At 41.8% G+C, this 16,313-nt stretch overlaps 1 protein-coding gene across 1 annotated transcript in view; it reads left to right on the forward strand.

Moving 5' to 3' along the window:
• Nucleotides 1-2,778: 2,778 nt before the first annotated feature.
• LOC137142846 (tetraspanin-15-like) overlaps nucleotides 2,779-16,313 on the forward strand; it is a gene marked incomplete at its 5' end in the record, with an annotated part of 84,961 nt that continues 71,426 nt past the window's right edge. Inside the window, 2 exons of the mRNA XM_067532310.1 lie at nucleotides 2,779-2,853; nucleotides 12,652-12,747. Of these exons, the coding sequence (XP_067388411.1) occupies nucleotides 2,779-2,853; nucleotides 12,652-12,747 (171 nt within the window). The remainder of the gene's footprint in view (nucleotides 2,854-12,651; nucleotides 12,748-16,313) is intronic.

A 16,313-nucleotide genomic window follows, 5' to 3' on the forward strand; every position in this document is an offset into this window, starting at 1 on the left:
TTCTGCAGAACTGCTGCCTAGCTCGTCGGTCCCCAGTCTGTAGCTGTGCATGGGATTCTTCCGTCCCAAGTGCAGGACTCTGCTATGGCAAGCGGAGCAAAGGTCTGGATCAGGACACGCAACATTTGGAGGTGTTCATAATCCAAATCTAGATTCGTATTTTGTAAATGGCCTTGTCTTTAGCATGAGCAAAACCGAATGATACAAGTATCCCAAACTTTAGAGCACTCAAAATCTAGACACACGCGCTGAGCATAAAATGTATCCCTGATGAGGAGGCACTGATTGGATAGCTTGGATCCATAGCCTAATTTGGCTAATTTTGGCCCATTTAGTAAGATCTACCAAGGCATCCAGGTTCCAAAAGCAGAACCCAATCTCAGTTCCTTAATTGGCATAACTGTGTGTGCAGGAATGTTATGGTCTTTGTCTAAGAGACAAATGCTCGCCATTGTCAGAGACAGGATTCTGGACTAGATTGACCACTGGGCTACCCTGGTACTGCAATTCTTCTGTTACTAACCTGCGTGCACCCTTGCGTGCCATAAGTTGGTTCTCCGCTCTGTGGAGAGGGCTGGGATGGGAGGGCTAAGGGAAAGAAAGAATCTCTGCCCCTTTGTGTCACTGTAAGACCTTGTCTTCAGTGTGGAAGAAGGTGCTTTTTTAACACGTTAGTACTCTAGTGTAGACAGGATAATCTGTATTTAATAAGATAGCTGGTCAGGACCAACCTTAGGGGCAGCATAGGGTTTACCTCAACTCAGTCGATTAACAGCAACTGACTTCTGCTGAGTAGAGCTGCATGGAAGCCTCTTGCTTTTCTGTGAATAAAATACATTGGTTATTGTATTGGTCATTTCTCTGCCATTTAAGTTTTCTAAACCCAGGGCACCATCCAGCAGAGATGGTGACTTCAGGATCAGATTGGCTTAGGAGCAGCTGTTAATTAGGACAGTGTTTCTCAACTAGTCAGTTGTGACCCCCCAGTGTGGGGGTCATGAAAGGCAATCACAGGGTCATGGGTCTTTACAATCTAAAACAAAGAAAATCTAATATTTTAATCATCCACTCCCCAAACACCCTTACACTTCAAAGTCAAATATTCTCTGTCAACGTCTCAAAACACACACGATTAAATCATGTAGGCTTATTGTTATCATTGTTACCTTGTTTTACACTGACAGTAAATGTAAAGTGAGGGATCCTGAACATTTTTTACTCTGAATAAGGGGTCATCATCCTGAAAAGGCTTAGAAGCACAGAATTAGGACATTTTGGGCAAAAATCCTTGAACCATCTGGGCTAATTGGAAACTATAGCGTTCAATGCAGACAGCAGTGAAGTTAGAGCCCACTCCTACTTGCATGAGAATCAGTGGCAAAATTTCCATTGAGCTCAGTGGTGTCAGATTGGGCCCTCCTGATGAAAACCAAAGGAATTTGTGTGGGATGGAATGTTGAAGAATGACATGTTTAAACAGCCCCACTTGAACAATGAGAAGCTGTATCCTAGAAGGTCCTGATCACCTGCGGTGAAAATAAAGCCAATAGGTGGTGAAATGGCTGGTATTCTGCGAGGAGAAACCAGGAGTAAATCACCCTCATTACATGTATTATGCTGAAGAGTGATAACATTAACTCAGACACGTCAGAAAGATGAGCAACAAAAGCAGAGGCATGATGAGGATAAACAGATTAATTATAAGGACTGCTACCACCAGGGAGTTATGGTTAATAAGTTATCATGAATGCATGGGTATAAAAATTGTGACCAATGCTCGTACCAATTCTCGTCACCTTCTTGGTCTTCCGGCTTCTCGCTTGTGCATCTACTTGCTGGGGAGGACACCTTTCTCCAGCCCTTCTGACTGAAACTGATGCCGGGGTGTAGGTTGCAGAAGCTCTTTCCCCCTGAGTCACTCTAGAGATTGCAGGGTTTTCATTTCTTTGAGAGTGCACTGCATGAAATTATCCAGACAATACATCTTAACAAAGGCAGATTTATTAAACAGAACATTAAATTTAAATACAAATTTTACTAACACTTTGAGATTGGCCTTTCTCATAAGTTAAACTAGATAGGGCATTTTCGGCTTATTCACAGGAAAAAAAGCAACGTGACTTCTTTATTCCTAATGAAAGCAGTTTCCTCTCTTTGACCATGTTAGTCATCCTATCAGCATTGCTTGCTTGCTTTGCACATACTAACTGCCTCGGTATCCAGAGATTTCTTATCAAACCCTTTGAGCTGGGCCAGCTTATGGATGGATGCCTTCCTTATCTAAAGCAGCCCCCCTGTTCTCCAAACCACTTTTCTCCAGTTACCAACACACTGAAAGGGGTTTGGGGCTCATTGACTGCTAGTGGCTGTCTGGCTCCCCAGGGCAGATTTTGGAAAAGTAGTGTTAATGTTAGAGCCCTAGCTAGAATCAAACTGAGTCCGTATATTCTGCTTCCCTAAAACTCTCTCTGTACTCCCAGTTGGATAGGAGATTTTTCCTTTCCTAAACTATTAAAAAGTTTTGTTGCAGCTGCTGCATTTCAGTGATGGGTGAAGCGATCCTTAATATATACCTAGTATGTGATGTGCTTTGTGGTCCTTCATGATAAATGTCTGTATATATATTACTGTTATAGCACCTTAATATTTATTCAAACTAGAATGTGATGTAAGTAATAACACCTTTAGCTCATGGCTTTATGACCACTGTAATGCAATAGAGTGAATACATTTTAGGCTAAAACAATACCAATGGCCTACTTTCTTTTTTCTGTGCAGTTCTTCTGGATCCTTCTGGTGATCTTCATCACTGAGCTGCTGTTGATATTCATTGAAATAATCTTCGAAAACAAGGTAAGCTTCTTAAACTCCTTTCTTGGAGAGTGCAAATCACATTGGTCCTGTTTGAAAGAGAATGGAAAATTGCCTGTTCAATTAATTGTTGACTTGAGCAAATGAGAATTCGGTTTATCCCAAGTCATAGTTTTCAGTGTTATGCTATTTAAGACCTGTTTCAGTATAAAATTCATTGCGTGGCTGAAAGCTGAATATTTCTCACTGACTATTTATGCCTTTATTAGTTTTTCAGTTATATAGTCTCTCTTTCATACACTCTGAATTAGGAAAAATTGTCAGAATTATTCATGAAGATATGATGCCCTTTAACTTTCCTTTTGCCCACAAATTAGGTTAGAGATACACCAGATGTTAGCATCAGAGCTGAACACCTGGTTGTTACCTTAAAAGAAATTTTCTTCTACATTATATGATGACATTGTTAGTAGGGTTTGGTAAATATTGCAAGCAACGCATGAAAATACTTTTATATCTCTTGGATACAACCAAGATTCTCTGACCAAACTTGGGGATTAAAGTTCTGCATGGGAAAATTTTTAAGGGGAAACCCTCCACTAGCCGTCCCTTACCGACGGCATTAAGGTTAAAATGCCTGTGACTGGTCTTGGGGTATTACATCAATGGAAAGTAGAAGTCAGTAGGAGTTAGGTGCTTAATGCATTTCAGTTCCTTTGGAAAATCCCAATTGGTCTTCCAAGATGTCTATTCCCTTGGGAAAACCAAGTCCTGAACTTCAACGATGAGTTTTTTCAAAGACCATTAGTGGTTTGAATGCCCAACTCTCGTTTATTTTGATGGGAATTGAGCAAACTTAATCTCCAACTAAAAATCCAAGGGAACTTTCTATAAGGATAGTGGGTTTTGTTCAACAATGCTTTGCCAGCTAGTGCACGACACCTTGCACTACTGTCCTGCTACAGTGGCAGTTGTGTTTTTTACTACAGTATAGACAGAGAAGTGCTGTGGGATGGGAGATGGTCCTATAAATATAAAATATATAAACATGTTTTAACTTGTTGCTTTAGATACTGTACTGTTTTCTTTTGTAACTTGCTGGTGTTAAAATGGGATTTCTGTTAATGCATTTCACATTGGATCCTAATTACACATGCCTAATGGGAGTGTTAAATAAGCATTGGGGAAACATAGTTTCCAGTCTTCTCTTTGTCCAGACCACTGAGCTCTCTGACTTTTGCCACTGTTTTGTATAGAAATCTAGTTAAATCTGACAAAATAATGGAGGGCCCAGCAAGAGCAGAAAGTGGGCATGAACTTTGAGTGAGCATGTCACTCCAGGAGGCTGCTTTCAAAATAGCAGGAAGGTTGGTTCAGGGGCTTGAAATTGCTAAAAGGCGTATGGAAACTTCTCCAGACATTAATTAAATTCACTCCCGACTTCCTCTTTTGCCATGTCAAAGAAAATGAAGGCCATTGATGAATTTTTCTTTGCTGAACTTGATTTTATAGAGCCAGAAGAATTGAGACAGGGACAGACTGCATCAACTCCAGTGTCTCTTCTCACGCAGTGGTCAATACCACATGCTGCAGTGGACCTGTGAAACTCGCATGATGCACCTAGTTAAATATGCAGCTCTGTGTTACAATGGGGCAGAGAGATCTTTCTGACCTTGGTTAAGGATCAAGGTTTGCCCTGAAGCATGAGGATCAATGGTCCTTTTCACTTTTACCCTCGCTTAGTTTTATACACTGGAGGGTGAAATTCACCCCTGTGCACAAGGCCCCACTCAAAGTCTTGTGAATCACTTAAACCCTTTTGCAGTTCCTCCAGCAAAGGATTGATTCCTCCCGGTCCCCCTAAGTCCTCTTTGGAACTCGCTGAGCTTTTTGCCTCAATTCTGTTAAATGACACTTTAAACTTTGCATGTGATGCCTGTATATCCCTGTAATGGACAGATTGTAAATGCTTATAATAGGTGTTCTTTTCTGCCACTCCCTGAATTAAACCAAAGAAACCCTGCTACTTCCAGCATTAACTTGACATCACGATCAGCTAAATGCTTTAAATACAGAACCATAGTCTCTGCTGGCTCACACAATACCCATATGGCTGAACAATTTCTAAAATGCATATTTAGGGGCTTTATAAAAATCTATTCTGTTTGTACAAATGATTTAATGGCTCCTTTGTGACTATAAAAGCTTGCGGGGTAGAGGGATTTTAAGAGTGTATAATCTCATGAGTGACCTCAAACCCTAAACTCAAATCAATACTCAGGAGGTCCGATCCTATACGAGTCATAGCCAAAGAAAAGGTTTGCATGAGCCCCTGTAGTGAAACAGATGAAGTTCACACGGCTAGGGGTTGCACTTCGGGAGTTGCAGAAGCTATCTGGTGTGTGTCAGGCTTCCAGTTCCTCCTCCTGGGTTGGTACCTTAGACAGATTGTTTCTGCATTAGGCCATCAAATTCCAAACAAGCAGGCTGAGACTCCTGAAGTTAGAGATGTGGAAGCTGACTCTGCATTGCCTTGTATCTTATGTTGTCGTGTATACCTAGGGACAGTGGGTATAATGCTTCCACTTGCATAGCAGAGCGGAGAGCTCTGTTTGGTGTCATTTTACACCCAGTCTGCACAACCGTAAATTATAGCACATCGTCTTAACTCTGATTTCTTCTTCGCACTGTGTCCCTATCGGTGCTCCCCTCTCGGTGTGCTTGCGTCCTCTACGTCTTTGATTGGAGATTGCTCACAGCAGTGTCCATTCGTGCCAGTCAATCCTGGGCCATTGTTATATAGAACTGCCCTCAGTTCCTTCTCCACTGCGTTAGCCTGAGGTGGTGCTCTGGCTGTTGTCCCGTTGAGATTTCCCCATCTTTTTCCTCTTCTCGTATTAATAGCACATGCCAAACACCAGAGAGAGGGAGAAAAGCTGCAAACATTTTGAAATGGAATTGCAGCCCTTCTGTTCAACTTGTGGCTTGAGAAAAACCATTAGCATCTAAATCATCCCTTAATTTAATTTAATGAGCGATATCAAAATTTAATTAAAAATCAAACAATTGGTGAGAGAGAACAGAGATTTAACAAGCGATGCATTTTCCTGACCTATAATTGTCACGCTGCACAAAGCAAACGTGAATCTGCATTTGGACTAAACTACCAGGCATTTAATTATGCCAGTTGATATGTAAATGTGCTCATGGAGTTGCAGAGGATTTAAATTAGGTACCTGTTTTTGCTGCCTTGTGCCAATTGAGGTGGAGAGTTTATGCAGCTAGAACTGAATCATTTAGCCTTTGGTCATTTAACCACTGTCTTAAAGTCTAGGTTTCATTCAGGATGATGTAAATGAATTGTACCATTGTCTAGGATATAACATTCTTTCAACTGGGGAATAATATGTCTCCATGGTACCTATAATATAAAATATTCTGGAGTGTTTAGCTTCTGGAAACATAGACATAGAGGTGGTCACAGATGGCGCTCGTCATCAGAATGTGTCTCGGTTTAAATTACTTCATCACACTAAACAAACAGTTACCTAATTATAGATGCAATACATTTTTAAAGAGTTCTTTAAAATTTCTGAATACCTGTGGAGAAGTGCTGTAGCGCAGTTGCATGCGATTGCAGTGGACCATACATCGCTTCCACCCCTGCTCCTGAGCCACCTTCTGAAAGGAGTATCTGAAATAAGGAGGGCAGTTTTCTTCAAGCCATTCACACACTGGTCCTCTGCTGTGACTGCTAACAAGGATATCAGTTACTATGGTGGGTTCTCTGATATTGAGACATCTCCACTAGAAAATGGAATAAGACCATCCACAGACTGATTCCTTTCACTTTGACCAGTGAGCACCTGTCAGACGGTAATGGCCTGCCGTCATTAATACCCCGGGCTTCATTCTAATGCTGAATGGCCTGCTACTCCATAAGAGTCAAGACCTTTGGAAGCAGGGGTGATTTCTTCCCTGTGAGACCTTGAGCAAGTCACTCTCCGCCTCAGTATCTTTATCGGAAAAAAATAGGGATAATCCTTCCCTCCCTCAGAGGGGATTGGCGAGGATAAATTCATAAATGTTTTTGAGGTACAACGGTGATGGGGCCGTGTAAGTATGTCACCAAGACTAGTGCTCCAGCACTTGGCAGCCTGAGAGTAGTGCCCCACAGGTGTTCTCAGGATGTATTTTGCCTTTTTCCAGATGAACACAAGTGTCAAAGACTTCCATCTTTATACTGCCAGCAGAGAGATGTAGCATATGCATTTGCACCTGTTCTAAAAACCATGTTGATCATCCCATGAAGACATCCAGGGGTGCGCTGGATGCATGATAAAAGCACAAAGAAAGCTGTTCATTCAAACAATAGGGCTAGACCTGTGAACTGTGGCAAACCTGGGGCTTTTTCTTGTTTGTCTTCAAGCTAAAGATGGGCTTTTTTTTTTTGGATGACCAACAGCCTATCTTTAGATGTGGAAAAATTAGAATTAACATTTTAATAAACTTCTGCATGAGCAGTTTCTTAAAAGCCCTTTCAAAATAGCCTGCTTATTTTTCCATTTCAGCAGGCTGCATGTTCTGTAACGTGCCTGTCTATCTCCTGCCACCTCTTCTTTTTCAACATTACTCCAGCATTCTTGTTACCTATTCCCCAGCTTGCCCAACGTCTTTAATTTTCATGTCAAAATTAATTATGCAAAACAACCTCCTCCCCCCCTCAGGTCCCTTCCCTTCATTAATATTTCTGAGTGTTTGTGGCCAGAAGTATGTTGTCAGAAGTCAAATCACAAACATACTCTGGGAATAGGGCCTCCTTTCTGGCATTAAAGGTTTTGCTTTGAGCAAGCTAATAAGCTTTCCAAAAATCTGTAAACTGCATTTTACATTAAAGTACAGCTTAATTTGAAGTGTCTGACATATCAAAGTATCCTTGATATATGCTCTTGGAATTGCAGGATGAGTCCTTGACTGGCTACCTCTGTCTCTCCCTTAATGCAGCTTAGCTCATAATTAAATTACTGAAAGTAACAGCATAAAGATTAAGCAGTATTATTGCTCTTAGGGGGCTTCTTACCCCTTTGTAACTTCCTTACTCCCTTGAATTTTTTCTGCTCTTCTCCCTGTCTTGTAAAGATCCCTTCATGGAGCATGGAAGTTTATACATAAAACCACACTTCTACCCTTTCTTTACTAGTGAAGAGATAAGAAGGCTTGATGCCACTCTTGTCACCCTCAGCTGGGAACAATTTTCCCCTCCTGCCATATTCCATGTAATCAGGATACTCCACCAAGCAATTTGACCACCTGGGGTTGAAAATTGACTCTCCAAACCAGAAAGTCATTCTTGAATGCAAAATAATAATGTCATTGCACAACCAGTTGAATGAAATTTAAAGCGACCTTTCCTTAAACTTGTTTTTTGGGCAGCCTGCTGAGGGTGCAGTTCAGCCTGATCGACTGTAGAGACAGGCTGTAGGAGTTGGCAGAGAAAGTGTTAGTAGAGGCGCTGCTAAGAGACCACAGCTGCCGGCCCTGCATTCAGGAATTGTGAGGTGGCAGGAATGGCCCAGCTGTGTTGAGTGAAGTCGTTTCTCTCAAAGGCTGAGCTCTGAGGAGACCAGCCTAGCTCAAGTTTGGGCAGCAGTGGGGGAAGGAACTGGGGAGGGGGAAGCCTTTTTGTGAGGGTGTGTTTGTGGTCTCAAGTTTTAGCTGCACAAAGCTGCCTCTCTTGGGGTCTAGTCCCTCTAACAACCCGGCTGAAGGACTCTTAGCTCCATTGGGGTGATTTTTCTGAGGTATTAAGTTTTCATGGCCCCCTGTCCTTTACAGGTACCACTTTCAAGAGCCTGGCTCAGGTGTCTGTCTCCTGGGCTCTCCCTGAGGTGATTTTTCAAGAGCAGGGAATTTTCTGAAAGTGACTGACTGTCCCCTCAGATTAGTTTCCCTTAACTGCTGTTTGTTTATTATTTTGAATCTGCAGTGGGAGTGCCCCAGTGTTTTACTCAGAGACAGGCAACGCTCTGAAAGAAATTGTATTCGCAGTGGGTGAAAACTGCCTTAAAATGACTTAAAAGCTGATTCTGCCCTTGTGACTAGCAGGAGCAATTTTGTCAGCCTCACTTGCTCATGAGCTGTGGGACGGTCACTTAAATATGCGCTACCTAAAAATCCCAGTCCCTCTGTTGAGAAATGCTGGGATGTCCTTAGAAAGAGGGGCCGATCGCCAGGTAGACTGGCCGGCTGCTCCTGGTACCTGCTTTTAGCTGAAGAAACTTCTAGAACACTCAGTGCTGCGAGATGGGTCTGGTTTACTCTGGGCATTCCTTACCCTCTCCTCTGTGGTGGTCAGCCATTTTGTTTTTTTTAGTGAATTTAGTGCTGCTGATGGCTGTCCGGTTTCTCATTCTGCAGTCTGAAGCCTCCTGTTTGCCCGTTGCATTGGGGGTTGCTATCCAGGCTTCCCCAGCCTCGTTCTTCTGTGAGGTCCTTGATCCATTTGGGTCTGGGCAGCCTTGGGAGGCAGGCAGTTGCTGTGAGTTGTGCAGTGTTATTTACCTGCTGTTTACATCCCACTGCAGTATGAAGTTGAGGGGTGGCTGCAGGCTGCCCTTGACAAACCCTGCTCCTGATGGTTGATTTAGTGAAGCGCAGGATTGGGTCCCCAGCACCATTGAGGCAGAAAGGCAGTTCCACTCGGGTGACCCCCCCCCCCCCACTAGTGCTTTTGTGGTAACCTAACCCTTAGCGAGAAAGGTCCGCTGTCTTGGCCATTAGCACAGCTCTGTTCCAGTCCTAGTAAAAGGACTGGTTTAAAAATTAAGGCATAGAAATAAATGGATCCTATGCTCCCCCTCCATCCCTCCTAGATGAGGTGGAGTTTGTGGTGCAAATAGTCTTCTGTTTGCCCTGTGAATTATGTCAGAAAAGCAACATCCATGATAAACTGAATTTCTTGTGGGGCATGTGCCTGCAAGGGAAGTGCTGTGGATGCCCTAACAAATCGATGCGCTGCAATCAATGTGTATCTCTTGCTGTCAAAAATGGGGCTAGAACCCTTGTCCTGCAACCCTTAAACACAGATCTCTACGACCTGAGGTAAAAAAATTCTGTAAGCTATTGGTGATATTGTACCCATATCCCCTCTCTATGCATCTAGTCATTATGTTACAATACAAGCTCTGTGATGTAGTCAGACTGATACTAACAGGATGAAAAATGTTCAGTAGAGAGAAAATAAACTGTACATAGGGCTCTATGGAGAGAATACTTCGCTCTCCAGTGTTAGTAGCAGTATAGCATTAGTTCACTAACACTAAAATGGGTACAAAGTAAAACAAAAACAGGGGAAAGAATCAGATCCAATACAACAAATCATAATTGTAGCCAACAGCAGTACGATAAATCTCATGGATCTTTCTGCTGTCCAGCCTTGTCTTCAAAGGGCTGAAATCCCAGTGTATTTTAGTCAATCTAAATAAATCCCATTTTGGGGAGGGATTTCTCTACAGACACAATCTAAGATGCTGTTGGCTTCCTTGACAGTTATCTTCACTCGTCTCACTAATGGTGGACAGGTGGATAAAGCATGCTTTTATTTACTAGAGAGAGTGTGCTTGTATAGAAAATAAAGGATTTGTGTTTACTTAGAAACAGCTGCTGCCTTTTGTATCGGTTCTGTCTTAGAGATCTTTGTCAACTTGCTGCTTGTGTGGCCCATTCTGCATGGCAGAGTCATGTGTTTCATGACCTTCACAGAGAAAAATAGTACATGTTGATAAATAAATGCCTTTTGAACACAAGGGTCATATCCTGCTCTCTATTATTAGGGTTGTCCTGAAATCTCCAGGAATGAAAGATTAATGTATAATTAAGGATTGTCATATGATGAACCCTCCAGGAATATGTCCGACCAAAATTGGTAACCCTATCTGCTACATGGGTGTAGCTTCCATTGAAATCAATAGGCATTGTTGCTGCACCAGCAGAACAGACCTCTGTAAATGAGTTGCCCATCACCTACGTTCCCTCTTGTGGCCGGGATGCCTCTGGGCTGCCGGCTCTTTATTTCCCCTCTCCCAGTCCCCTTTACAGACTCCGCGCAGCTTTGCTCAGCCACTCAGTACCCCTTCTTGGGGTCTAGGTTAATTCAGCTAACGTGAAACTCAAAATCCCAAAAATCTGTCCCTGGGCCTGGCTTTTACCTCAGAGCCTGCATGAATGAAAAAGTTCCTTCTGCAGAGTCATTTTATCAGTTCTTAGGAGGCAACCTGCTCTGAGGCTTGTTTTGTAGCTGTCGTGCTCAGAGCTGGCTTGCTTGCAGACTTCCCAGAGCCAGCTGTCCTCTGTAACTGCCTCATAACACAGAACTATTTTTATACAAGATTTAGAAAAAATAGAGTAGTTAAAGGAATGCACATTTTTATGGCCTGTCTTCGGGGTTAAGTAGACAGAACCTGACCATATTCTAGTAATAAATTAATATTGAAGTGTTTTACTGCCCTGTAAAGTTTGGACCATTTGGGAAGTCAAGCTTAAGGGGGGAAAAAACCAGAGAGCAAGAATATGCTCTCTGTGATCCAAAGGCATGAAGGGAGTTGGAGTGTTCTCCTGGGACATGCCCCTAGCTCCGGGGTGGATAAGGACCAACATGCTATCCTGCACAGCCATAGGCATGGGCTGGAAGTGGGAGTGGGGATGTTGGGGGCAGGAGGAGAAATGGCTGGTGTGTCTTGGTTTGCAGAGTAGCCTATAAGCAGCTGTTGAATGGTGTTTTAAGTTTGGGGCTGCTCTGAATTCTGCTGGGAAAGGTACTGGCCCCAAGAGTTTGCCCAGAATGAATTGGCTCCTGGGTACCTTTGGCCATGCATTCTCAGCTGCACCTCCTGAGATGTATAGCACAAAATCTGACAGTGTCTGCTGACCTGAACACAAAATGGCTGTGTCTGTAGACGGCAAAGCCCTTAGGCCTTGTCTACGCTAGACAGTGAGGTCAATGTAAGCTGCCTTGCATCCACCTAGCTGTGCAAGCGTCTTCACTTAAATTTGGTTCCCGCCAATGTAAGTGTGTCTATGCCCATTAAGTAACATCACCTCCCCGAGTGCAGTAGTAGACCCTGCAGTGCTTACGTCATCTGTTACTGGCTTTCAGGAGCTGTTCCACAATGCCCTGCACTGACAATACAATCAATACAGGTGTTCCTAGTGAGGAGTCTGTCTGCTGACACAAGGAGCCAAGCGTGTGCACATACAAGCAATATAATAACTTAAGTGGCTCTATGCTGACATACATATTATAAATTGACATAATTTTGTAGTGTGGACATGGGCTTAGATATTTAAAACTATGGTGTGCACCAAATAAAGGCAGAGGCTGTATGCAAAATTGTTAACCCCAAAGGTTCAAAAATGAAGAGTCAGGCCCCCAGAAATCATGAGATTTTAAACAAGTTTTGGATTCTTATTTGCCTTCCACTGTTTCAGTCTTTCGGAATCACATTTTCAAGCTTTTTTTCATAATCACAATGATTAGGAATGTTGGTGGGGTTTTCTTGTTTTTTAAATGAAAGCAGCAGTTCTCATGCAATCATCTGACTCCAGTAGCTGGGGCTTTGAAAAAGATCACCAAGTATTCTGAGACTCAACATCACAAGCAATGGCAATGCTGTTTAAAGAATATAGAAGGGCTAATCTTTGGACAGTGATCTAGAAAGATAGTGGTGGTTTGTAAAAAAGGCGTCATCTCTGCAGCCTTGTATTTTATCTTCTGTTCTTGGTATTTTTCCAAGCATCTTTTTCACTTTGGTATTGTGTTGCTGCTTCTTTTTGTTTCCCCAGATGAATGCAGTTTTCCATTCCAATATCCAAGAGGGGATTAGGCACTATTATGATGACCTGGACTTTAAGAACATTTTGGATTTTGTGCAAGAAAAGGTTAGTGTTGCTGTGGTTTGGATTTTTTAAAAGGGTTGGCATGTCATTGTAAAGATTGACTTGACAAAATAATTCAGTCAGTGATGCTTTCAGAAGAACCACCTGTGTTTCACTGAATAGCAACCAAATAAGGGGAATATTAATTGAAAAGAGTTATTGATCTTTGCCTGAGAACTGTGTTTCATGAGTATTAAGCTGCAAAGAGAAATATTCTAAATGCGGCCTCACCAATGCCGAATAGAGGGGAATAATCATAATAAGTTTGTCAGTTTGTCTTAAAAATACTTCTGCCCATCAATTATTTTTGGTTCTGCAATGATCCAGACCATTCTTACAAGTGCTTTACAATTGCATCTCACTGTGCCTCTGAGGTTAAACATTCTAGTCTTGTGTACTTACCATGAAGAAACTCACAATTTATTTAACACACACAATATATAATCGTGTGTGTGCGCGCCTGCTCCAGGAGAGAGTGCCTGTGTGCTTTGAAAGAGGTTATTTTTTATTTTCAAGTTTTGATGGATAATCTCAGTTAACTCCCCAGTATTGTTTCATTTTTTATCATCTGAAATATTTTTTACAAAAACCCAAGCTCCGATGCTAAGCTTTTTTGCTCAACTTTATGATGATTGAAGCTAATATTCAGAAATAAAACAATACTTTATAATCCAGTTTAAGGCTGTGGTTTACACAGGAGCTAGCTCTTCACCTATACAAGCCCTTAGGGGCCTTACTACCATTAAAATTCAGTAGTCGCTGTGTGGGTAACATTTTCAAAAACACATTGGCGTCTTAGGAATCTGAATTCCTTAAGTTAATTTAAAAATCCTACCTTACATTTGTATTGATTGTCAAGTAGTAATTGACAGCAACAAAGCACCCCACTACTCTCAGGGGAGGAAGTGTGGATTACCTGTTAGAGCACTATGATGAAATTCAGGAAAGCTGGGTTCTATTCCAGCTCTGCTATTGACCTGCTGGGCAACCTTGGGCAAGTCACATCGCCTCGCTGTGCCTCAGTTTCCCCATCTGTAAAACAGGGATAATGAAGCTGATCTCCTTTGTAAAGCGCTCTGAGATCTACTGATGAAAGTGCCGTATCAGAGTGGGCTATTTATTATTATATATTATTCTCTGCAAGTGGAACATATTCTTTTCCCTCTCTGTAAACTTAACAGTAAATTAACAGTAGAATTTTTTGCCCTTAGTTCTTGGGTTGAGGATGAAATCCGTGGTTACCAGCACCAAATAAAATACTTTGTAGCCTTCTTGTGCATATGTTGTATGTTTGTATGCCCAATATTTTGATGTGATATAATTATAGGCACACAATGGTAGGACCGTTCCTGCAGACACACAGGTATGTGACTAATTCTGTTCATAGGAATAGTACCATTGACCCAAACTTTCAATTTGCTATTGGTGTTGTAAACTGATGAGAAGCTACCCAATTGAAAGAAAGACTTTGCTTTATGTACAGTAGAGTTTGCTTTGTTTTTATGTGTGCGCGCACCTTCATATATCCTGTCATCATGCCTCTTAAATTTTCTTCCCAAATGTTATTTATTTACTATTGTATGAATCCTAAAACTCCTGGTGTCCCCATCCAGGTACACCCTCCAGGTAAAATGAATAAACCATTACATACTATATTTCAGAAACACATCCCCTAATTTATGTGCAAGTTAAAATTGCTTCTAAAGGGAGGACTGGATTGTGCTGTTGGAAATAAATTATGTAATCTGCACCTCCCTAATCTGATGCTTCGGCAAGTTTCCAGCTATAAAGTGTGTTTGAAATGGATAATGATGAAATGCCACAGCTAAATACTCTTGTAGAATTGTCTGTCTTTTGTGATTTAATTTGAATGTCAGAATCATTTCTCGTCTCAATATGTTTCCAAGCTGTGAAATCCAGAACTGGTCAAAGCAACTTTAGTTGGTTGAATTTGTTTTAATAATACAGGGGGAAAAATGAGTGTGAGGTCTGTTAGAATGTAGAGTTGCCCTGTCTCTCTCCCAATTCAGGTAATTGTTTTCTGTTTTTCCAGACTCCTATCTTATTTGGCTAAGGCATTCACTTTCTGTCCTGAACTTCTGTATAGCGTTGCGATAGGATCCATTTCATTCATTAGTAGATGAGGTGAATATTAGAGGTGGCTTTGAATGAAAGTAGAAGAATACCAGCCACTGTTGTTTGTAGGGTATTTTATGCAGTCAAGGTACCATGGCTGCTGTTTAAATAGTCAGAATCTACCCACAGTTTCCATACAATGCAGTGTTTTACTGTACACAGAGTAGGAAGATTTGCAGGAATTCCAATACTTCCATGGGTAAATATTGATTTTGAAATGGTGACCTGTGATTGACAGATTTGTTAAGTATCTGCTAGCTGCAAACATGATACTTTCCTAGCAAGAATTAAGAGGGAATCACAGGAGTGCTCATTCTACACTCTCCCATCTCTGTATATCATATTAACGGGAGGTGATCTGGCTAATTAGCAGCACGATTTAAAAAAATATCATGTGGTTTGCCTGAATCAAACATTGTAGTGAGAGTTTTTCAACTGCTCTCCGCCCTCTGACTGGGAGTGAATAGGCTCATGTTTTAGAAGTGAGGACAGCTTATGAATCCTCATGGCCACAATTTGAATTCTGCCCTGTTGGCTGAATGTCATTACCATTTTATATCTGTTCGGTCATTTATGTGAAATGCACAGATGGCATTGTAGTTCCTACAGGACAGGTAGTCATCTCATAAACCTGCCTTCACTCTGTTCTTTGCTGGGATTCTCAGCACAGAGGTCATGAAAGGAACAAGGCAAGTTGAATGATCTACCTCCTTGTGTTCATGAGCTCCCGCTGAGACACCTGTAGTGCAACTATTAGTGGCTTGACTAGAGAAACTTCCCCAGCATCTGCTGACTTGAGACGTGCATATTTTATTACAGGTATCTGTGGGGCCCCATCCCTATAGTAGCTGGGCATAGTATACATGCATTTGTGTAGAAATACCAAGCAATTCCTATATGTAGGGAGCTAATAACCTACAACCCATATGTATATCAGTCTTATGAGATTTCTCTTGCCAGTTACCCACAGCAAGGGGGTTTTTGATAAGTGACAAAGTATTAATAGTTCCATTGCCATCCTCATGAGAAGGGAAAATGGGGGTGTTACAGACTTTGTGTCTGAGCTGGTACATTTTCATAGCAATGTGACAAGGTTGCTGGGTCCTGTTTCTTTAAAAACAGCAAGATCTAATATCTCCTGATACGTCTTTTAAAAAATCGCTAAACACCAGTGATTGCACAACAGGGGTCAAGGAAGCTTCAAAATACCGTCACTCGGCTTCACTTCCTGCCTACAGGTTCTGCTCACATAGGCTCCTAGGAAATGTGTGCTTGCTGTCGGTGGTTTAAGGAAGGATAACAGCCAGGCAACTCAAGAAACATGCTCCCTGTCACAAAAAGGAACCATGTTCTCTTTTTATAGCCGTGTTTGCTGTAGAAAAGGCATAACAGATAGAATAGATATTCACAAAGTCCTGAGCAGCAGATCTTCA

This window comes from Emydura macquarii, unplaced genomic scaffold, assembly GCF_026122565.2.
Source record: "Emydura macquarii macquarii isolate MOO-44397 ecotype Brisbane River unplaced genomic scaffold, CSIRO-AGI_Emac_v2 contig_3257, whole genome shotgun sequence".
In the NCBI taxonomy this organism is placed as follows: Eukaryota; Metazoa; Chordata; order Testudines; family Chelidae; genus Emydura; species Emydura macquarii.